Source organism: Giraffa tippelskirchi, chromosome 10 (genome assembly GCF_054371585.1).
Source record: "Giraffa tippelskirchi isolate mGirTip1 chromosome 10, T2T-mGirTip1v1.2.pri, whole genome shotgun sequence".
Taxonomy (NCBI): Eukaryota; Metazoa; Chordata; class Mammalia; order Artiodactyla; family Giraffidae; genus Giraffa; species Giraffa tippelskirchi.
Genome location: NC_137284.1, coordinates 107475785 through 107491210, shown reverse-complemented (window position 1 = coordinate 107491210; position 15426 = coordinate 107475785). Strand labels below are relative to the sequence as shown.

At 43.8% G+C, this 15426-nt stretch overlaps 1 protein-coding gene across 2 annotated transcripts in view; it reads right to left on the bottom strand.

Moving 5' to 3' along the window:
• The window catches only part of DPY19L1 (dpy-19 like C-mannosyltransferase 1), a 236060-nt gene extending 230876 nt beyond the window's left edge, over positions 1–5184 (bottom strand). For both annotated transcript variants that reach the window (XR_014066788.1, XM_081534268.1), the window contains exon 1: positions 5106–5184. Coding sequence is in view for 1 of the 2 variants with exons in the window: in XM_081534268.1 (XP_081390394.1) it covers positions 5106–5132 (27 nt within the window). In the remaining variant the exon portion in view is untranslated. The remainder of the gene's footprint in view (positions 1–5105) is intronic.
• Positions 5185–15426: the final 10242 nt, after the last annotated feature.

Below are 15426 nucleotides of genomic sequence, written 5' to 3'. Positions count from 1 at the left end.
TTTGTCCCAGGCAATAGTTTAGGGAGGAGTAACAGGTAAGGAGCCTTTGGCTCTTCAGAGGAAAGTGGCATGGGTTCCAGCACCTGATTTTGCAACCAGGCAAGGAATATTGTGTCTGGACTCGAGACTGCTCTTGCGAGCACTGAAGTGCAAAGTTTGGTGAAGGAGAGCACTAGCCCTGGCACCTTGCTGGAGAGGCGGTGTACATCGTGCTGGATTCCTGGAAGCTTTGGGAGGCTCTGCAGTGCGGATTCTGTGCAGCCTCAGGAGGAGTCAAGATCCAGTTGTCATTGGCCTTGAGGTACTGAGAGAATAGGGGCACAATGAGAAGGAGCTTATCTCAATCCTTTCTGACCTGTCCCAAGTGGCCTATTTGTTGGGTATAGTGGACAAAGGAGCAAGAAGTGGCAATGGCTGAGCACACAGCCCCAGATTCCATCCTCAGGCCTATGACTGCACACTCCATGAACTACTATACATGTCTGAGGAGTTTCCAACTCGGGGTTGGGGGCACTGGTAAGTGGTGTTTGTGATGCTTTGGGGCCAGTGCCTTTCCTGACACTGTTCAAAGTGTAAAAGTCAGAGAGGGTTAAGCTGGGCCTCCAGGTTCCCCTGAAGAGATGCCACAGCAACCCACCCAGTGCTTGGCCCAAGTGCCACCTCTTGCTTTGTGCAGAGTTTCATCACCCTTGGGTATAGTACAGCCCTGTGAGCAGTTTTGCATGGCATACTCTGCAGTTCCTTTGGCAGCTTGTCTCAGCACACTCGGTTCACACACTAGACTAGATGTTTGCTTGTCTTTCTTCATCTCCCAACGTGAGTTAACACAATCAGTCCTTTAAGGTTATCTGCAGGCACTTAACTCCTTCACTGTCATCTTCAGACTTCTAATCTGCAGTATTATTTTGTTCATGGGAGTGAAACTTGCATAGTAAGTCTGATACAAGTTACCTGATAAAACACAGAGAATGAAAGAATACAAGATCAGCTCTCTATAACAGTCATGGACAACCAGAGCAATGCTTGAGCACACTTGAAGTCCACTCCAGCCAGACTAGATGCACAATGAAATGAGAATATTGGGAAATCATACACCTTTATTATTCATTATGACAAGATAAATAAGCTACAAGGATGCATTGTACAGCACAGGAAATAGAGGCAATCTCTATAACTTCAAATGGAGTATAACATATAAAAATATCGAATCACTATGTTATACACCTGAAACTAATATAATATTGTATATCAACTACACTTCAATTAAAAAGGAATCTTTTACAATTCAGCAAGTTAAACGAAATGTTTAAAAAATTGGTTCATCTTACTAATACCTTGCCATGTTCTGAATTTCTTTTCTTTTGTGACTATCTGGACCAATGCATGTATTTCAGAAGCCATTGAGTGAATCGGTTGGTTGAGGAAGAAAGAGTATGGTGAGACAAGAATTGTTCCAAGGAGGATGATCCTTGGAATGGAGAGGAGGCAGAGGCAGAAGGCGACAAGTCAGGGAACAGACAGCTCAGTGGAAGCACAGAGACAGAGACGATGCTGATGTTAGGGGCCCTTCAAGCAGCTGGATGCAGCACCTCTGGGAAGCTGCCCTGAACCCCCAGGACAGGCCACCTGTTGAACTCCAAACCTGCCTCATCAATACTTTCACTGGAGGAGTTAACCTTCACCAATTTATTTACTGGAATTAAGTGCACAATTTTGTTTTAGAGATAGCATTGCTGCTTTAAAAAGTAGAGTCAAGCAAAATACCTAAGAAGTTTGTTTTCTGTTTTTGTTTTCGGCTGTTGTGGGTCTTCAGTGCTGCACAAGCTTCTCTCTAGTTGTGGCAAGTGGAGTTACACTCTAGTTGTTATGCATGGGCTTCTCATTGTGGTGGCTTCTCTTGTTGCAGAGCACGGGCTCTAGGACTCTGGCTTCAATAGTTGTGGCCCATGGGCTCAGTAGTTGTGGCTCCAGGGCTCCAGAGCACAGGCTCAGTAGTTGTGACCTGTAGGCTTAGTTGCTCTGTGACATGTGGGATCCTCCTGGGCCAGGGATCGAACCCAGGACTCATGCATTGGCAGGCAGATTCTTCACCTCTGAGCCACCAGGGAAACCTGGAAGTTTGTTTAAAATGCAGATGACTAGCTCATGCCCCTAGAAAGTGAGAAGTTGGGGTGCAGCCACAGGTAGCCTGTGTGTCTAGCCAGGAGGCTTTTGACAACACTTTATAAAACCTGGCCTGGGTGATAGTATAAGACTTACTTACTTTATATGAGTTCATTCTGAGTGTTAGGAGGTCACACTTCCCAGTAAATTAAGATTGTTTTGCTTCTATTTTGCATTTTTTGAAGACAAAGATTTTCTCAACTCCCTCTATTAATATTTATATCATTAGTATTTAATAATCTATTAGTATTAGTATTTAGTATTAGTATCACTATTAGTATTTAATAATCTGTACATTTGAGAAGGCGAAGCAAACAAATTGTGCCTATAGAAAAAAAAATGGACAAAGCAATAGAGATTCATCTTCATAAAGTTTTTTCTTCATCCTTCTTTTTGGGGTTATATTGTGGATGAAAAGCTATTAATGTCCATAATAATTCTTCTTTAGTAGTTTAAGATGGGTCTTGGAAATAAGTCTTGAAAATACTGCCCAGAAAATGAGTAGGTAACAATAGGCAATGTACTATTAATAAAACTTTGTTGAAAGATTACACAATATATTATTCTGAGTCCTGCCAGAAGCATCTTTGGTGTCACCTGACCCTTTTCTTGGAACATGAGGTCGGAGGAAGGAGGTACAGGGAATACCCACAGCCACTCAGTGTGGATCCACAGGCCTTCCAGGTCACACCCTGGAGCTCTGGCAACATTAACGTTACCTGGGAGCCTTTAAGAAATGATGCGAAAGCCCAGACCTGACTCAGATCAGTGAAATCAGAAAGGATGAGCATCTGTATCTTTTAGAAGCTCCCTGGTGACTCTGCCAAACAGTGAGGCTGAGATCCAAAACTTTAGGGAAAGAGGAAATTGATCTCTGTTTTTATTCCTTAGCTGCATGACAGATTTGTAGCATATATTAATTTATCTTTATGCAGGGTCTGTGCAGTAAAGGAAAAAACACAGACATTCAGGGAATGCAGGATGCTGTTCTGATCAAAACAAAGTGGCTTTCCCACATCAGAGGCATATCTTGTCCGTGGCACTGGTCTCTACTTGAGTCCCTCTTCAACACTTAGATCAGCTTACAAATGTTCATTGAATCTGCAGAGCACAGTAGTACACAGCACTGATTGGAAAACTCTTTGGAAATTCAACCTGGAAAGCCAAGGATTCATCTGCTAAACCCCTGATCCTCTGCTCAGTCCACCTTGGCTTTACTTGAGCTTGGAAACCTTGAGCAGGAATCTCCCCTTCTCCCCTCCCCCTCCCTGGACTGGACAGAAACAAAAGAGGCTGAAAATGATGGATGTAGGGAAGGAGAAATGAATCAAGGTACAAGTATGAAGAGCCAATGAAGAGAGTCATGAAGTATTTTGGAGAGAACCTCCTTGTGCCAAATCTCATTTTTCCTGGAGCTACCCAAGCCCAAGACATATTTCTGGAGCCAGCCAAAGAAGAGGCCCATGGAATTTTAAGTATCTTGAAAACAAAAGAAATCTAGGCTGAGATGTCCAATGTATTTATATTCAGGCACAGTGCAACACAGTAATGATATATTTGTTCTTTACATCCCAAAACAACATGACTTACAAAACATTGGGGAAAACCCTCAAAAAAGGAAAAGGCTCACAATAACAAATAATAGTAGCTGCTATAAAACTAGCCTTGGCCAGATTTCAGGCACTGTTCTATGTCTTTTATATACATCATTTAATCCTCCTCACAGTAACCTACAGGGTGCATGCTTTTATTATTCCCATTTTGAAGGGGAGCAATCACGGAGAGGCTGAGTAACTTGCCCAGGGGCAGAGCTGGTTAGAGGGAGCTGGGGTAGGGACCCCATGCGGCCACCCTGTCTCACCCTTGAGTCCATGCAATCTTATGTGCTGGAACATTCTTAAAAGACAGACACCATGAATTGTGGTTTCCTTTAAGAGCTAAAAATTGCTTCCTTCCAAATAAAGGCTATCCAACAATTACAGGCTTTCAGAAGAAAGGATATTCAGGGCAACTGAGTGTGGCAGATCACGGGGATTAACTTGAGTTCTCTTTAATTTGTATATTGTTTTCAATATAAGTCGTTGGCAGACTTGGGAATCCTATTGTTAGTAACAGATGACTTGCACCATTACTGACAGCCCACTGCAACACCCCAGCGGGTTGTGACACCACCACTGTGGGAACCACCAGCCTGGAAAATAGGCCTAAGGAGGAAGATATTTATATGACTGAGTTGGAACAGGTAGCAGGAAGGTGGGTGAAACTAGACATCAGCAGTTTGTGTCAGGCCTCCCAGCGCAGCGCTTTCTGGAAAAGTGGGCAAGAAAAGGAGCTGGCTTTGGAACATACACATCACATTGTTGCAGCTGAGCCTGCAAAGATAAGCTTCGGGGCATCCTGCCACCCTGCCAAGAATACAGGACAGAAACCCCAGAAACCACAGTATTTATAGTCTAAGATAAAAATCACTCCTGGTTGAGAATTCTCCACTTTGACACAACAAATGACAGACACTGGGGGGCTTCCCTGGTGGCTCAGTTGGTAAAGAATCTGCCTGCAATTCAGGAGACCTGGGTTCAATCCCTGGGTCGGGAAGATCCCCTGGAGCAGGAAATGGCGACCCACTCCAGTAGTCTTGCCTGGAAAATCCCATGAACAGAGGAGCCTGGGGGCCTATAGTCCATAGGGTCACAAAGAGTCAGACACGACTGAGCACGCATGCATTGGAGGAAGAATAACCACTTCTCCCAGGACATGTGGAGGCTTCTATTTGGGCATTTTGGCCCCTTGACACCGGGTCAGCTAGGTGACTTTGGTCATGAGTTCATCTCCATTAGCCCGATTTAACCTCCATTCCCCCCAAAAGAATCTAGCCAAGAAGTATTATTGTTCCCATTCAGTGTGAGGAGAAACGAAAGCTCTGTGGAGGTTTCAATGCAAACCTGTAAATTCTTTGACGTTCTTGCCATGAAGAGGAGAGATCTATATTCGCTCCCCTAGAACTAAGGCATGACTTTCCACACCTCCTTTAAAACAATGAACTGTGATGCGTGAGGCTGAGTCACAAAAGGCCCTTGACTTCTGCTTGCCGCTCTCCTGGGACAAGTCCCCTTGGAGCCTGGGCCTTGGTGTGAGAAGTCTAGCTGCCCTGAAGCCACCGTGCTGAAGAGTCCATATGGAGAGATCACACTGTTAGGGAGGAGTATCCTGAGGAGCCCCAGATGAGATGTTCTAGTCCCTAGCTGTCTAGGACTCCCCAGGCCAGGGACCAGACATATGAATGGAGTAGAGTTCAAGAAAACTGGAGCCCAGCCACTGTGCAACTTTGTAGAAGGACCAAAAAGTTCCTCACTGGGTTCCATCAACCCCCACACAGTGAAAGATAATACATGCTCATTTGTTTTATGCCACTAAGTTAGGAATGATTTGCTGTGCAGCAGGCTCTAAGAGAAGTCGCTTTCCAAGATCACTAAGGAACTTCCCAATGGAGCTGGGGCTGGAATCAGTTCATTCCATTCAACGCAGTATTTAATAACCAGAGAAGTGTGGCCCCTACGGACCAGGCAAGAATAAGATACTGCCCAAACCCTCTGCAATCAGGGCCTCCACCTTCCGCCTCCTCCTGAAAGCAGCTCCTCCATGCTGGAGGTGGATGGGGTGGGTGAGCCTCACTACCACTGGTTTCTAGAAGGAATTGGCTCCAGGGCATTCTGGCTATTTCTCTGCAGCATGCTGTGTACAGGTGGCTTCTGGCACCAAGAGGTGCCAAGCCTGCCGCCAGCCTTGGCTTTCCCTCCAGCCCTACTCTGTTGAGCTGGTTGGCTGTGTTTACAGTTGAAAGCAGACAGTGTTGCAAAGGTAGGTAGTTACCACACAGCCTGCCTGCAGAGTGTAGCTTGGCTCTGATGAATTATGTCCAGTCCCTGGTCTCACATTTGGCTGGATCTGCAGGAAAAATATGTGTATTCTGGGCCCCAGCTGATCTTTTAATCTAGCTTCTGTTCTAACATAAACATTCTCTGTTAAAATTGTAAACTTTCAACTGCTTTTTCAAAATAGATTGGTATAAAGGCATAAAATAAATAAAAATCATTTTTACTTTGTAATGAGCTCAGGGCTGTTGGGTGGCCAGCACTCACTCAGCCTCCTGAGGTTGTCCTGTAAATCAAGGGGGAGGCATTTACAGTGAAAACCAAGGGAATGGTGCCCCAAACCCAGGATGTAGCAGTCCTATGGTATTCTGTGCTAGGCAAAAATAGTACTCTTTTTCATTTCTGAGGTATATGTAGTGTATTTTCATTTAACCTTCATGTTTCATGAATGAAATCAACAAATATTGATCAAGTATTGATTTGATTAAGTATGTTTTGTTTAAAAAATGAGAACTAGCTTATTTTTGCCTGTCATAAAATCAAAGCCCAACTAAAATCTGTTTGCCAAATTTATATTGCTTCTTTCTAGGTCTCCTTTAATCAAAGAATTCCTAAACATAAAGAAGAAGAAAGGGGAGGGGAAGAAAATGAGGAAGAATTCAGCACTGTGATAAGGACTAAATATTTTGTTTAGAATATTATGCACAGTGCCTGGCCTATGATAGATACTCAATAAATGCAATTATAGGTCTTTATTATTCTGCCTCGTCTCTCCAAGGCCTCTTCACCAGGAAGATACAAATGAGGTCAAACTCACAGAGCTATTTCTTTTACTGCTTGGCTGCCTCACATCTGCGGGACCTTTGAGCATCCTGCACTCTAAGTTCCACACCAGCATTTCTGGGACTCTCCAGACGTGTCTATCAGGTATATAAGAACTAGCCTGCTGACTGCCCTGCACATCTGCCTGTGCCTTGCCTGTCACCAGCACACCCTGCTTTCAGTTGCCACAGCCTGGACGCTCCCCCTGATGGGAGAGGAGAGGTCCAGTTTCTCTTCCACCCACCTGCTCTGATGACCTGAGCAAAGCTGACAGCAAAGTGTGGGGAGAGAAGAACCATCTCTGTGTTAACAGCTGTGGGAGGGATTCTGAGCAGGGCTCCTTGTGACCTCCTGTGTTAGAAATTTACAGACAGAATGATCGTTTTTAAATAGGCATTGATGTTTTCTTTCCTCTCCCCAAGAAACAGACAAGCACCTGCATCCCAGGGGCTGGGCTGGGTGGGGACAAATAGCTACCTTTACACCTGACTTGGATTCTTCACTCTCTTCAGCAGTGAAGGCTGTGCCGTCAGGGCCAGTTTACTGTCCTCAAACCTCTTCTCTTGGAAGGTCTTTTCTCCCCTGGGGATCTGTTCAGCTCCCTACAGAGTCAGCCCATGGTGCGCCCAGCTGGCATCTCTTCCAGCATGCTGTTCTGCTTGTGCAAACAGGCTGCTGCAGGTCCACGTCTCGTCTGCTGGTCATTCATGCTTAGCCTCCCACCACTGCTGCTTCACACTTGCTCTGTGGAGCACTGCCTCCTGCATCTCCACCCTCCTCAAGGAATGGCCACTGTGGCTGCCACAGGTTCTGTCCAGCTCCCACTGGACTCGGCTCTTCCTGTCCCAAAGTGATAATTCTGACAAATGAGAAGCCTGGCCTCTTAGGTGGATGGAAAGAAACCAGTATGCACTGAGCACCCCACTAAATGTCAGGGTGTCTGGCCACGTCTTTCCTAGCTGTCCAGAATTCCCCTTTTGCAGCATGAGTGAGAGGAGCTTACTTTGCCGTAGCCAAGGGCCTGACTTCGAAACCGACTCTGGCTGAATCAAAAGTTCATGCTTCCCAGAACTTCGCTGTCTCTGTGTCCCCTGAGGGAATCTTTGCCTGTTAATGGTCACACCTCATGGTGTCCTGAGAGTTATTAAAAGCCCTTCAAGAGCTAGACTGAACATGACTCAGAGTAACAGTTCTGACCACCACGTTCCTCCCACATGGCCCCTAAACTAGCCCTGGACCAAATCCCCATCACTGGTTACGCTAGCACCCTTCTTGAGGTCTGCAGTTGCTGTCCACAGCCCCTCCTTGAGAGTCATCCTAAGCTCTGAGGTACTGATATCTTCCTCCAGTGAATCTCCAGTGTCTCCAAGGGGCCTGGGTCCCCTGAGAACATGGGGCCCCTGATGGCCTTCCTAGTGATGTCTACTCTTTCATTATCGATACTGGTAGTTTTTGCGTCCTGCCCCCCGCCCCCAACCCCTGCCTGTTAATTTAGCTGGAGCTTTATGCATTTTGTTGATATTTTCATTGACTTTGTTTATTGTTTTTCTGATTTCATTTTCATTGATTTTTGCTCTTATCTCTATGTATTCCTTCCTTCTACATACTTTTGATTGAATTCGTTCTTCTTTTCCAATTTCTTAATGTGGAAGCTTAGACTATTGATTTGAGACTTTCTTTTTTAATATGAGCATTTAATGTTATGAATTTTTTCTCAAAGCACTTCTAATCGTTATACTTTTATTGTTACTCATTTTAAAATATTTTGTTATTTCCCTCCAAACCTCCCTTACTTCTTTGACCAATGTACTATTTGTATAGTATTGTTTAGTTTCCAAATGTTTTCTAGCTATCTTTCTGCTTTTGATTTTTTTTCTTTAATTCTTTTTATGGTCATACATATTTATTACTATCTACATACTGGACTGCTTTCAATTTTTTTTTTCAATTTAGCTTTTATTTAATGATACAGAACATGCCCATATAGGCACTTTATTTTTTTTTTTTTTTAATAAATTTATTTATTTTAGTTGGGGGCTAATTACTTTACAATATTGTAATAGTTTTTGCCATACATTGACATGAATCAGCCATGGGTTTACATGTGTTCCCCTTCCTGGACCCCCCACCCACCTCCCTCCCCATCCCATCCTTCTGGATCATCCCATTGCCCCGGCCCTGAGCCCTTGTCACATGCATCGAACATGGAATGGTGCTCTGTTTCACATATGACAATACACATGTCTCAATGCCATTCTCCCAGAACGTCCAGAACATGCCCATATAGGCACTTTAAAAGAATGTGACTTTTGCTATTTTGGAGTAGATTGACATCTGTTCAAATCTGCTGGAGATTTTTGAAGTTTTGCTCCCCTCAAATTCCTGGATAATATTGATTTTTGTTTGTTTGCTTTAGCAACTAATTAACCTCATTAGGTACAGATTAAAAATTCTGTGGAACTGGTTTCATCTCAGGTCAGGTCTCAAAGTGGCTGTGATACAGCTTTAGGTCTAACTCATTCATGTGCAGCTTAGAGCCGTGTTGGTTTGTACACAGAATTTAGAGCATTTGTTTCTCCATTTCTGACCTCTCCAGGGTTTCCCGCACACTCTCCAGTTCCCAGGGCCACTGGTACCAGGTTCCTCTGGCCAGAAAAATGGGCTCCCCGTAGAGTTTATTTGAATCTGTTCTGCAGTTCTATGTGACTGGCACTACATTCAGGGCAGAGTGGTGAGATAAAAGAGAGGAAACAAGAATAGAGCTTTCCCACATCATCTTTGGAACACAGAGAACCCTTTTTGCCTGATCCTCTGACCAGAGAGACTCAATTTTTTTTTCCTCAGGGCTGTAGGTGTTCATACCACAACCACTGCCATGAAGTTCCAGACTGGGGCCACCCTTGTGTTACAAATAGAAAAAGAAGAAGAAAAAATTGGGATGTGTCCCACACTTTTCAGGTTGCAGAGGGCCCCCTTTCTTGCTTTGGTTGACAAAGGTAGATTCAGAGTTCTGACATCTCTGACTGCTGCCCAGTTCCATAACTGGGGCCGCTTTCCTGGGAGAAGGGTGAAATAAAGGAAGAAAAATGACCCCAAATACTAGTTTTTCAATTTTTTACTTTCCTCTGCTGACTTTTCAGATTCCTTAAGTATCTGAGTTTCATTGGGTCGGTTTTAGCCGTAGTTAGAGAAAGAGGGTACAAAGGGCTTACTTCATCTTGGCCAACAACAGCAGTTGCAGTAATATTAAATACCTAACAATTATTGAATTTGATATACAATTTGCATCTCCCTGTCCTTCCCTTTCTGGGAGGACTTTTTAAAATGCTGAGTTTGTGGGGATTTTGGAGACGCTGTGGTAATCTGACTTCTGCTTTCACTGAGAGGTGCTGAGAACTTCATGGGGGGTTGGGAAGGGTTGTCCGTTAGTCCACATGCAGATCTTTTGCAAACTGATAACTTCAGCCTCCCATGAGTCATTATGATCCAGTGTCCCATGCAGTGTTCATATGTGTTTCTGTGTTTATTTTCACATTCTGGAAATATATAGTGCCTGTAATACGTGGTGTAACTGTCGGTTTATTTGTCTATCTCCTCCTGAGGGTCCTCGAGGGCAGAGAATTTCACACTGCCTTCTGAGCTCCTTCCATTTTCAGAGGCATGGCAGGCCGGTGATCTTTGTTAAAAATTGTTTGATTTTGCCTTGAAAGTGACTTTCTTGGCATGAGTGCCAGCATTTTTCTTGTCTGCTAACCACGTCTGAGGATAATAACCCGTCACACATCTCTGAGAGCTATCCTGTAATCACAGGCTCTGCTCCCTGAGAGAGGGTCAACACTTCACAAACATCAGTGTTCTTCAGCTGTCGGACGTGATCACACTGAATATTCTCTACTTCAGGGACAGGTAAACTAAACCATGGCAAAGCCAAGTGTCTTTGGACTCACCCTAAAGTTACTGATCACCATGAAGAAGTTGAAATCAAGAATCTGTGTCAACCCAGACTCATTGTAGCAGTTCTGATCTCAATTGCCCTCAGCTGCCTAGCTGACAGCTCAATATACACTCACAAACACTCATTTCTACTCTTGCATTAAGACATCACTTAATAGGTTTTCTGACTTCCTCTGTATCTCTGGCTGCATGAACAACCAAATGCAGCAGCATGCCATGCTTCACCCACATCGTTGTGCTCTCCCACCGCCATATCATTTCCATCTTCTTGTGGAGCAAAAACCTTAAAAATTTTTTCTTTTTTTTTTTTTTAATTTACATTCTGCTGGTTTATGAGTGCAAGGCAATTTTATGTTATTTTCCAAGTCTTTTACATACTTGGGGAACTTTGCCTTTGAGAGCGATCAGCAAGATGTCACATCAGCCATTCACATGTTCTAAATTGAGCACCTACCCTGTCTGGCTGAATGCTCCATTCATCGTATCATTGGGAACAGCGCCACACCCTCAGGAGCTACACAGAGTTGCACACACACCTCACACCATCACAAAGTTGCCTCAGATGAGAATTTGATTTCCTCCAGAGCATTTTAAATTCCAGCAAATGGGCTCTATTAAAAACAAACAAACAAACAGGAAATGCTGCAAAGGCCCATACCCTTGTCTTTTGTTCAAGGCTAATCTTGTGCTGACCCAGCAGAGAAGCCTGTAGTCTGGACAGCAGAAACCTGAACTTCCCCAAGAGCAAACGGTCCCTAAGTCTGCCAGTGAGCCTGGCACTGAGTCAGCTGTGGGACTCAATGTCTCTGCAGCTCCCCACTGAATCACTTTTTAAAAATTTTTGCTGCCTTTTTTATTGAGATTATAATTGACCTATTATTGTGAGGACAGAAAGAACAAGAGTCCTGCTGTGAGCTGGAGCTCCTGGGTTTACAGAATGACCTGTGTGCCTGTCTCCCTTTCCCCCTCCACTGCTGCACCAGCCAAGACTGGCTCCCACCCCCAGGTTCAGCCTTGTCCTGCACCCCCAGGCTATACCAACCCTACCGCTGCTCCTTCTGTCACCAGCCATGAAAAAAAATGCTTACAAAATACTCACCTGAATTAAACTGGATTGAATTCAGGGTCTAAGTGTGTTACTAAAAAAAATCATCAACATAAACTTTTGGAAGGCCTTTCTTGAAAACATATTGAATGGAAACTTCCTTACCTTTCAAATGACTGACTGATGGCATATGCTGTGAGACAGTCTATTTGCTATCCATTTTCACTTTTGTTTTGCAACAATAAATATTTACATTATTTCATCTATCTTCTAAAATTTCTTGTGAAGGTAAAACTCTAGAACTTTAGTGCTTACATATCTTTCACCTGAATCTGAAAGTTTCTGCCATTTTCGCATTTTAGTATAAACTGCTTCGCTCCTCCCCTCCTCGTGAAATTAAGGTGTCAGTGGCAATGAGTCTTCACAGATCATGGGTTTTTAAGAGCCAAAGGCCTTACAGATCATCTGAATTAGAGTGGAATGGGGATAAGAAGCATGTGTTCAGTCATGTCTGACTCTTGGCAACCTCATGGACTGTAACCTGCCAGGCTTCTCTGCCCATGGAATTCTCCAGGCAAGAAGACTGGAGTGGGATGCTTTTATTCCTCCAGGGGACCTTTTCGAAGTAGGAACCCATGTCTCTTGTATCTCCTGCACTGGCAGGAAGATTCTTTACCACTAGTGCCACCTGGGAAGCCAAACTAGAGTGAGTTGCCTGCTAAAGAGACTTCTGCTGGTCAGGTAAGCGAGAAGTAGCTGCAAACAGAAAGACAGATATTCATCATAAAAGAGTGGATTTCATCTAAGCAATATTATAATATGCTTGCTTATGTTTTTAAATTTCAAAACCCATTGATTTCCCTTATTTTCCCAGTCTGATTCTCCATGGAAACCATGCACACAGAATCTGTTTGTATATATAAATTCATCCTGAAAACATTTACCAAGTACTTATGAAAATCAGGCATTGAGTTAGGTCTTGGGCATGCAAAGGAAGGCTTTTCTATGAAGGCCTGTCTTGTACTCCTAGGGAGAATTGTCACCAGCAAAGCCCACTGGATACCCAGGGAACATATTAGTAAGATATAATCTAGATGATAAGGCCTAACCTCTTCTTTTGTGCTTAGTTGCACTTACCTACAGGTGGCTGTATGCAGAGGCCTTGTACCAACACATCAGATTAGAGTTCCCAGCGTGAGCCACTTCACTGACACCGCAGGGGGGCCGCCTGCAGAGACTGCACCTGACACTGTGAGCTGGAGCCCTGAGCAACATGACTGTGCCTGCCCCTGGAGAACCCCTTACCCTTCACCCCCAAACTCGATCAAGCAGCCCTTTGGGGAGAGCATGTGTCTAAAACTCAAGCTCATACCTCTCCATTCTCTGATCAAAGGATGAAGCTTTCCTTTGCTTCTGAACCAAACTTGGTTTTATTCTATTGGTGCAAGCAACACCGAGAAGGAGAACACTTGTTGGGCCCCAGCTCAAACGGGTTGGAAACCAAATGAAGGTTAATAGAGTGAAAGCCACTGAAATGTTGATCCTGCAATTGGAGTCTTTACCCTATGGTGGAGGCATAAAGGAGGAAGCAGAAATTTCATTCCTATTTTTCTGATCTGGAGAACAGAATAGGTGACCTTCTGAAAAGTCTTTGTACACTTTTACTGAACTCTCATATTTATCTTCTGAAATAAACTCAGTTAAGAAAACTGTTATAATGCCAAAAATTTCTTGCCTTAATAATGATTACGTTCATTTTCCTGCAGGAGGGGTGGTTCTAGAGAAAGCAATGTCTCTTCATCGAGGATCTTTCTACTTTTCTAGGACTTTGCTTCTGACTCAGGAGGCCTGTGGATACATTCAATATGAGGATGGTTTTGTGTGCATGTCAGAAGATCTGTAAGTATGAAAGTGTCTAACAAAGACTACCATTTCATACAAGTGTGTGTGAAACCATAATTAAAAACCACCTAAGCTGAGAAAGTGCATTAGCTAAAACATTGTAAAATCAAAGTTTATTTTCTCTTGGGTGTTATTAATAGTAGGAAAATAGTGCCTAGGGAAAAAAAAATCACCTGTTGAGGGGAGCAGAGTGTGGAAAAGTCGGCTGGGTAAAGATTGAATCCCCAGTCTAAGCAGATAATCTGAGAGATTGGGCTGACAAGGCAAGTTTTATACTATGACTGTCCACCATCATGGTTTTATCCAATTATGTGAAAAAGAGGTTTTAGGAAGCTGCTCCAGGCAAACCAGATAGCCACTATCATCTATCTCAACCACCAGCCACCTCCTTCCTTTCCCTCCACATCTTCCCCTTCCACCATCCCTTCCCTTCTCCAAACTTTGTTTCCAGTATCAGGAGTGAGAGGTAGAGAAAAGAGAGAGAACCACTTGTTAAAGAACCAAGCCACAAACCCTTGCCTCTGTTTACTCTTTTTTGTATTTGACTCTCTTAGGGTTAAGTCATCTATAAGAACAGGAATTTAGAAAAATATTTGCAAACTCCATCTAGAAGTAAATTGAAACAGCCACTTTCACCAACCTCTACCCCATGAGCCTGTGACATTAGGTAAAATTTGTACACAGGACATCAACTCCCTTGATGGTATTCGTGTCCTCTTTAAAAGCAGTAATTTTTCTGTTTCAATTTGCCTTGCCTTTACTGGTGAGAAGTTAATCAGAAGCTAAACTTTGGAGACCTGAGATGGTTGGGTTTCTTATTTTATACCTAAAGGGAAAGCCAACCAAGTAAATTCTAAGTTATTTTAAAGGCAACGTGATCCAGCTACACTATAGTTACCAGCTTTTGTAGAATAAGCCATAAGTGAGAGTCGCTCAGTCGTGTCCAACTTTTTGTAACCCCATGGACTATACAGTCCATGGAATTCTCCAGGCCAGAACAGTGGAGTGGGTTCAGTTCGGTTCAGTTCAGTTGCTCAGTCATGTCAGACTCTTTGCGACCCCATGAACTGCAGCATGCCAGGCCTGCCTGTCCATCACCAACTCCCGGAGTCCACCCAAACCCAAGTCCATTGAGTCGGTGATGCCATCCAGCCATCTCATCCTCTGTCGTACCCTTCTCCTCCTGCCCTTAATCTTTCCCAGCATCAGTATCTTTTCAGATGAGTCAGCTCTTTGCATCAGGTGGCCAAAGTATTGGAGTTTCAGCTTCAACATCAGTCCTTCCAATGAACACCCAGGACTTTTACGATGGACAGGTTGGATCTCCTTGCAGTCCAAGGGACTCTCAAGAGTCTTCTCCAACACCACAGTTCAAAAGCATCAATTCTTCGGTGCTCAGCTTTCTTCACCGTCCAACTCTCACATCCATACATGACTACTGGAAAAACCATAGCCTTGACTAGACGGACCTTTGTTGGCAAAGTAATGTCTCTGCTTTTAAATATGCTATCTAGGTTGGTCATAACCTTCCTTCCAAGGAGTAAGCATCTTTTAATTTCATTGCTGCAATCACCATCTGCAGTGATTTTGGAGCCCAAAAAAATAAAGTCTGACGCTGTTTCCACTGTTTCTCCATCTATTTCCCATGAAGTGATGGGACCGGATGCC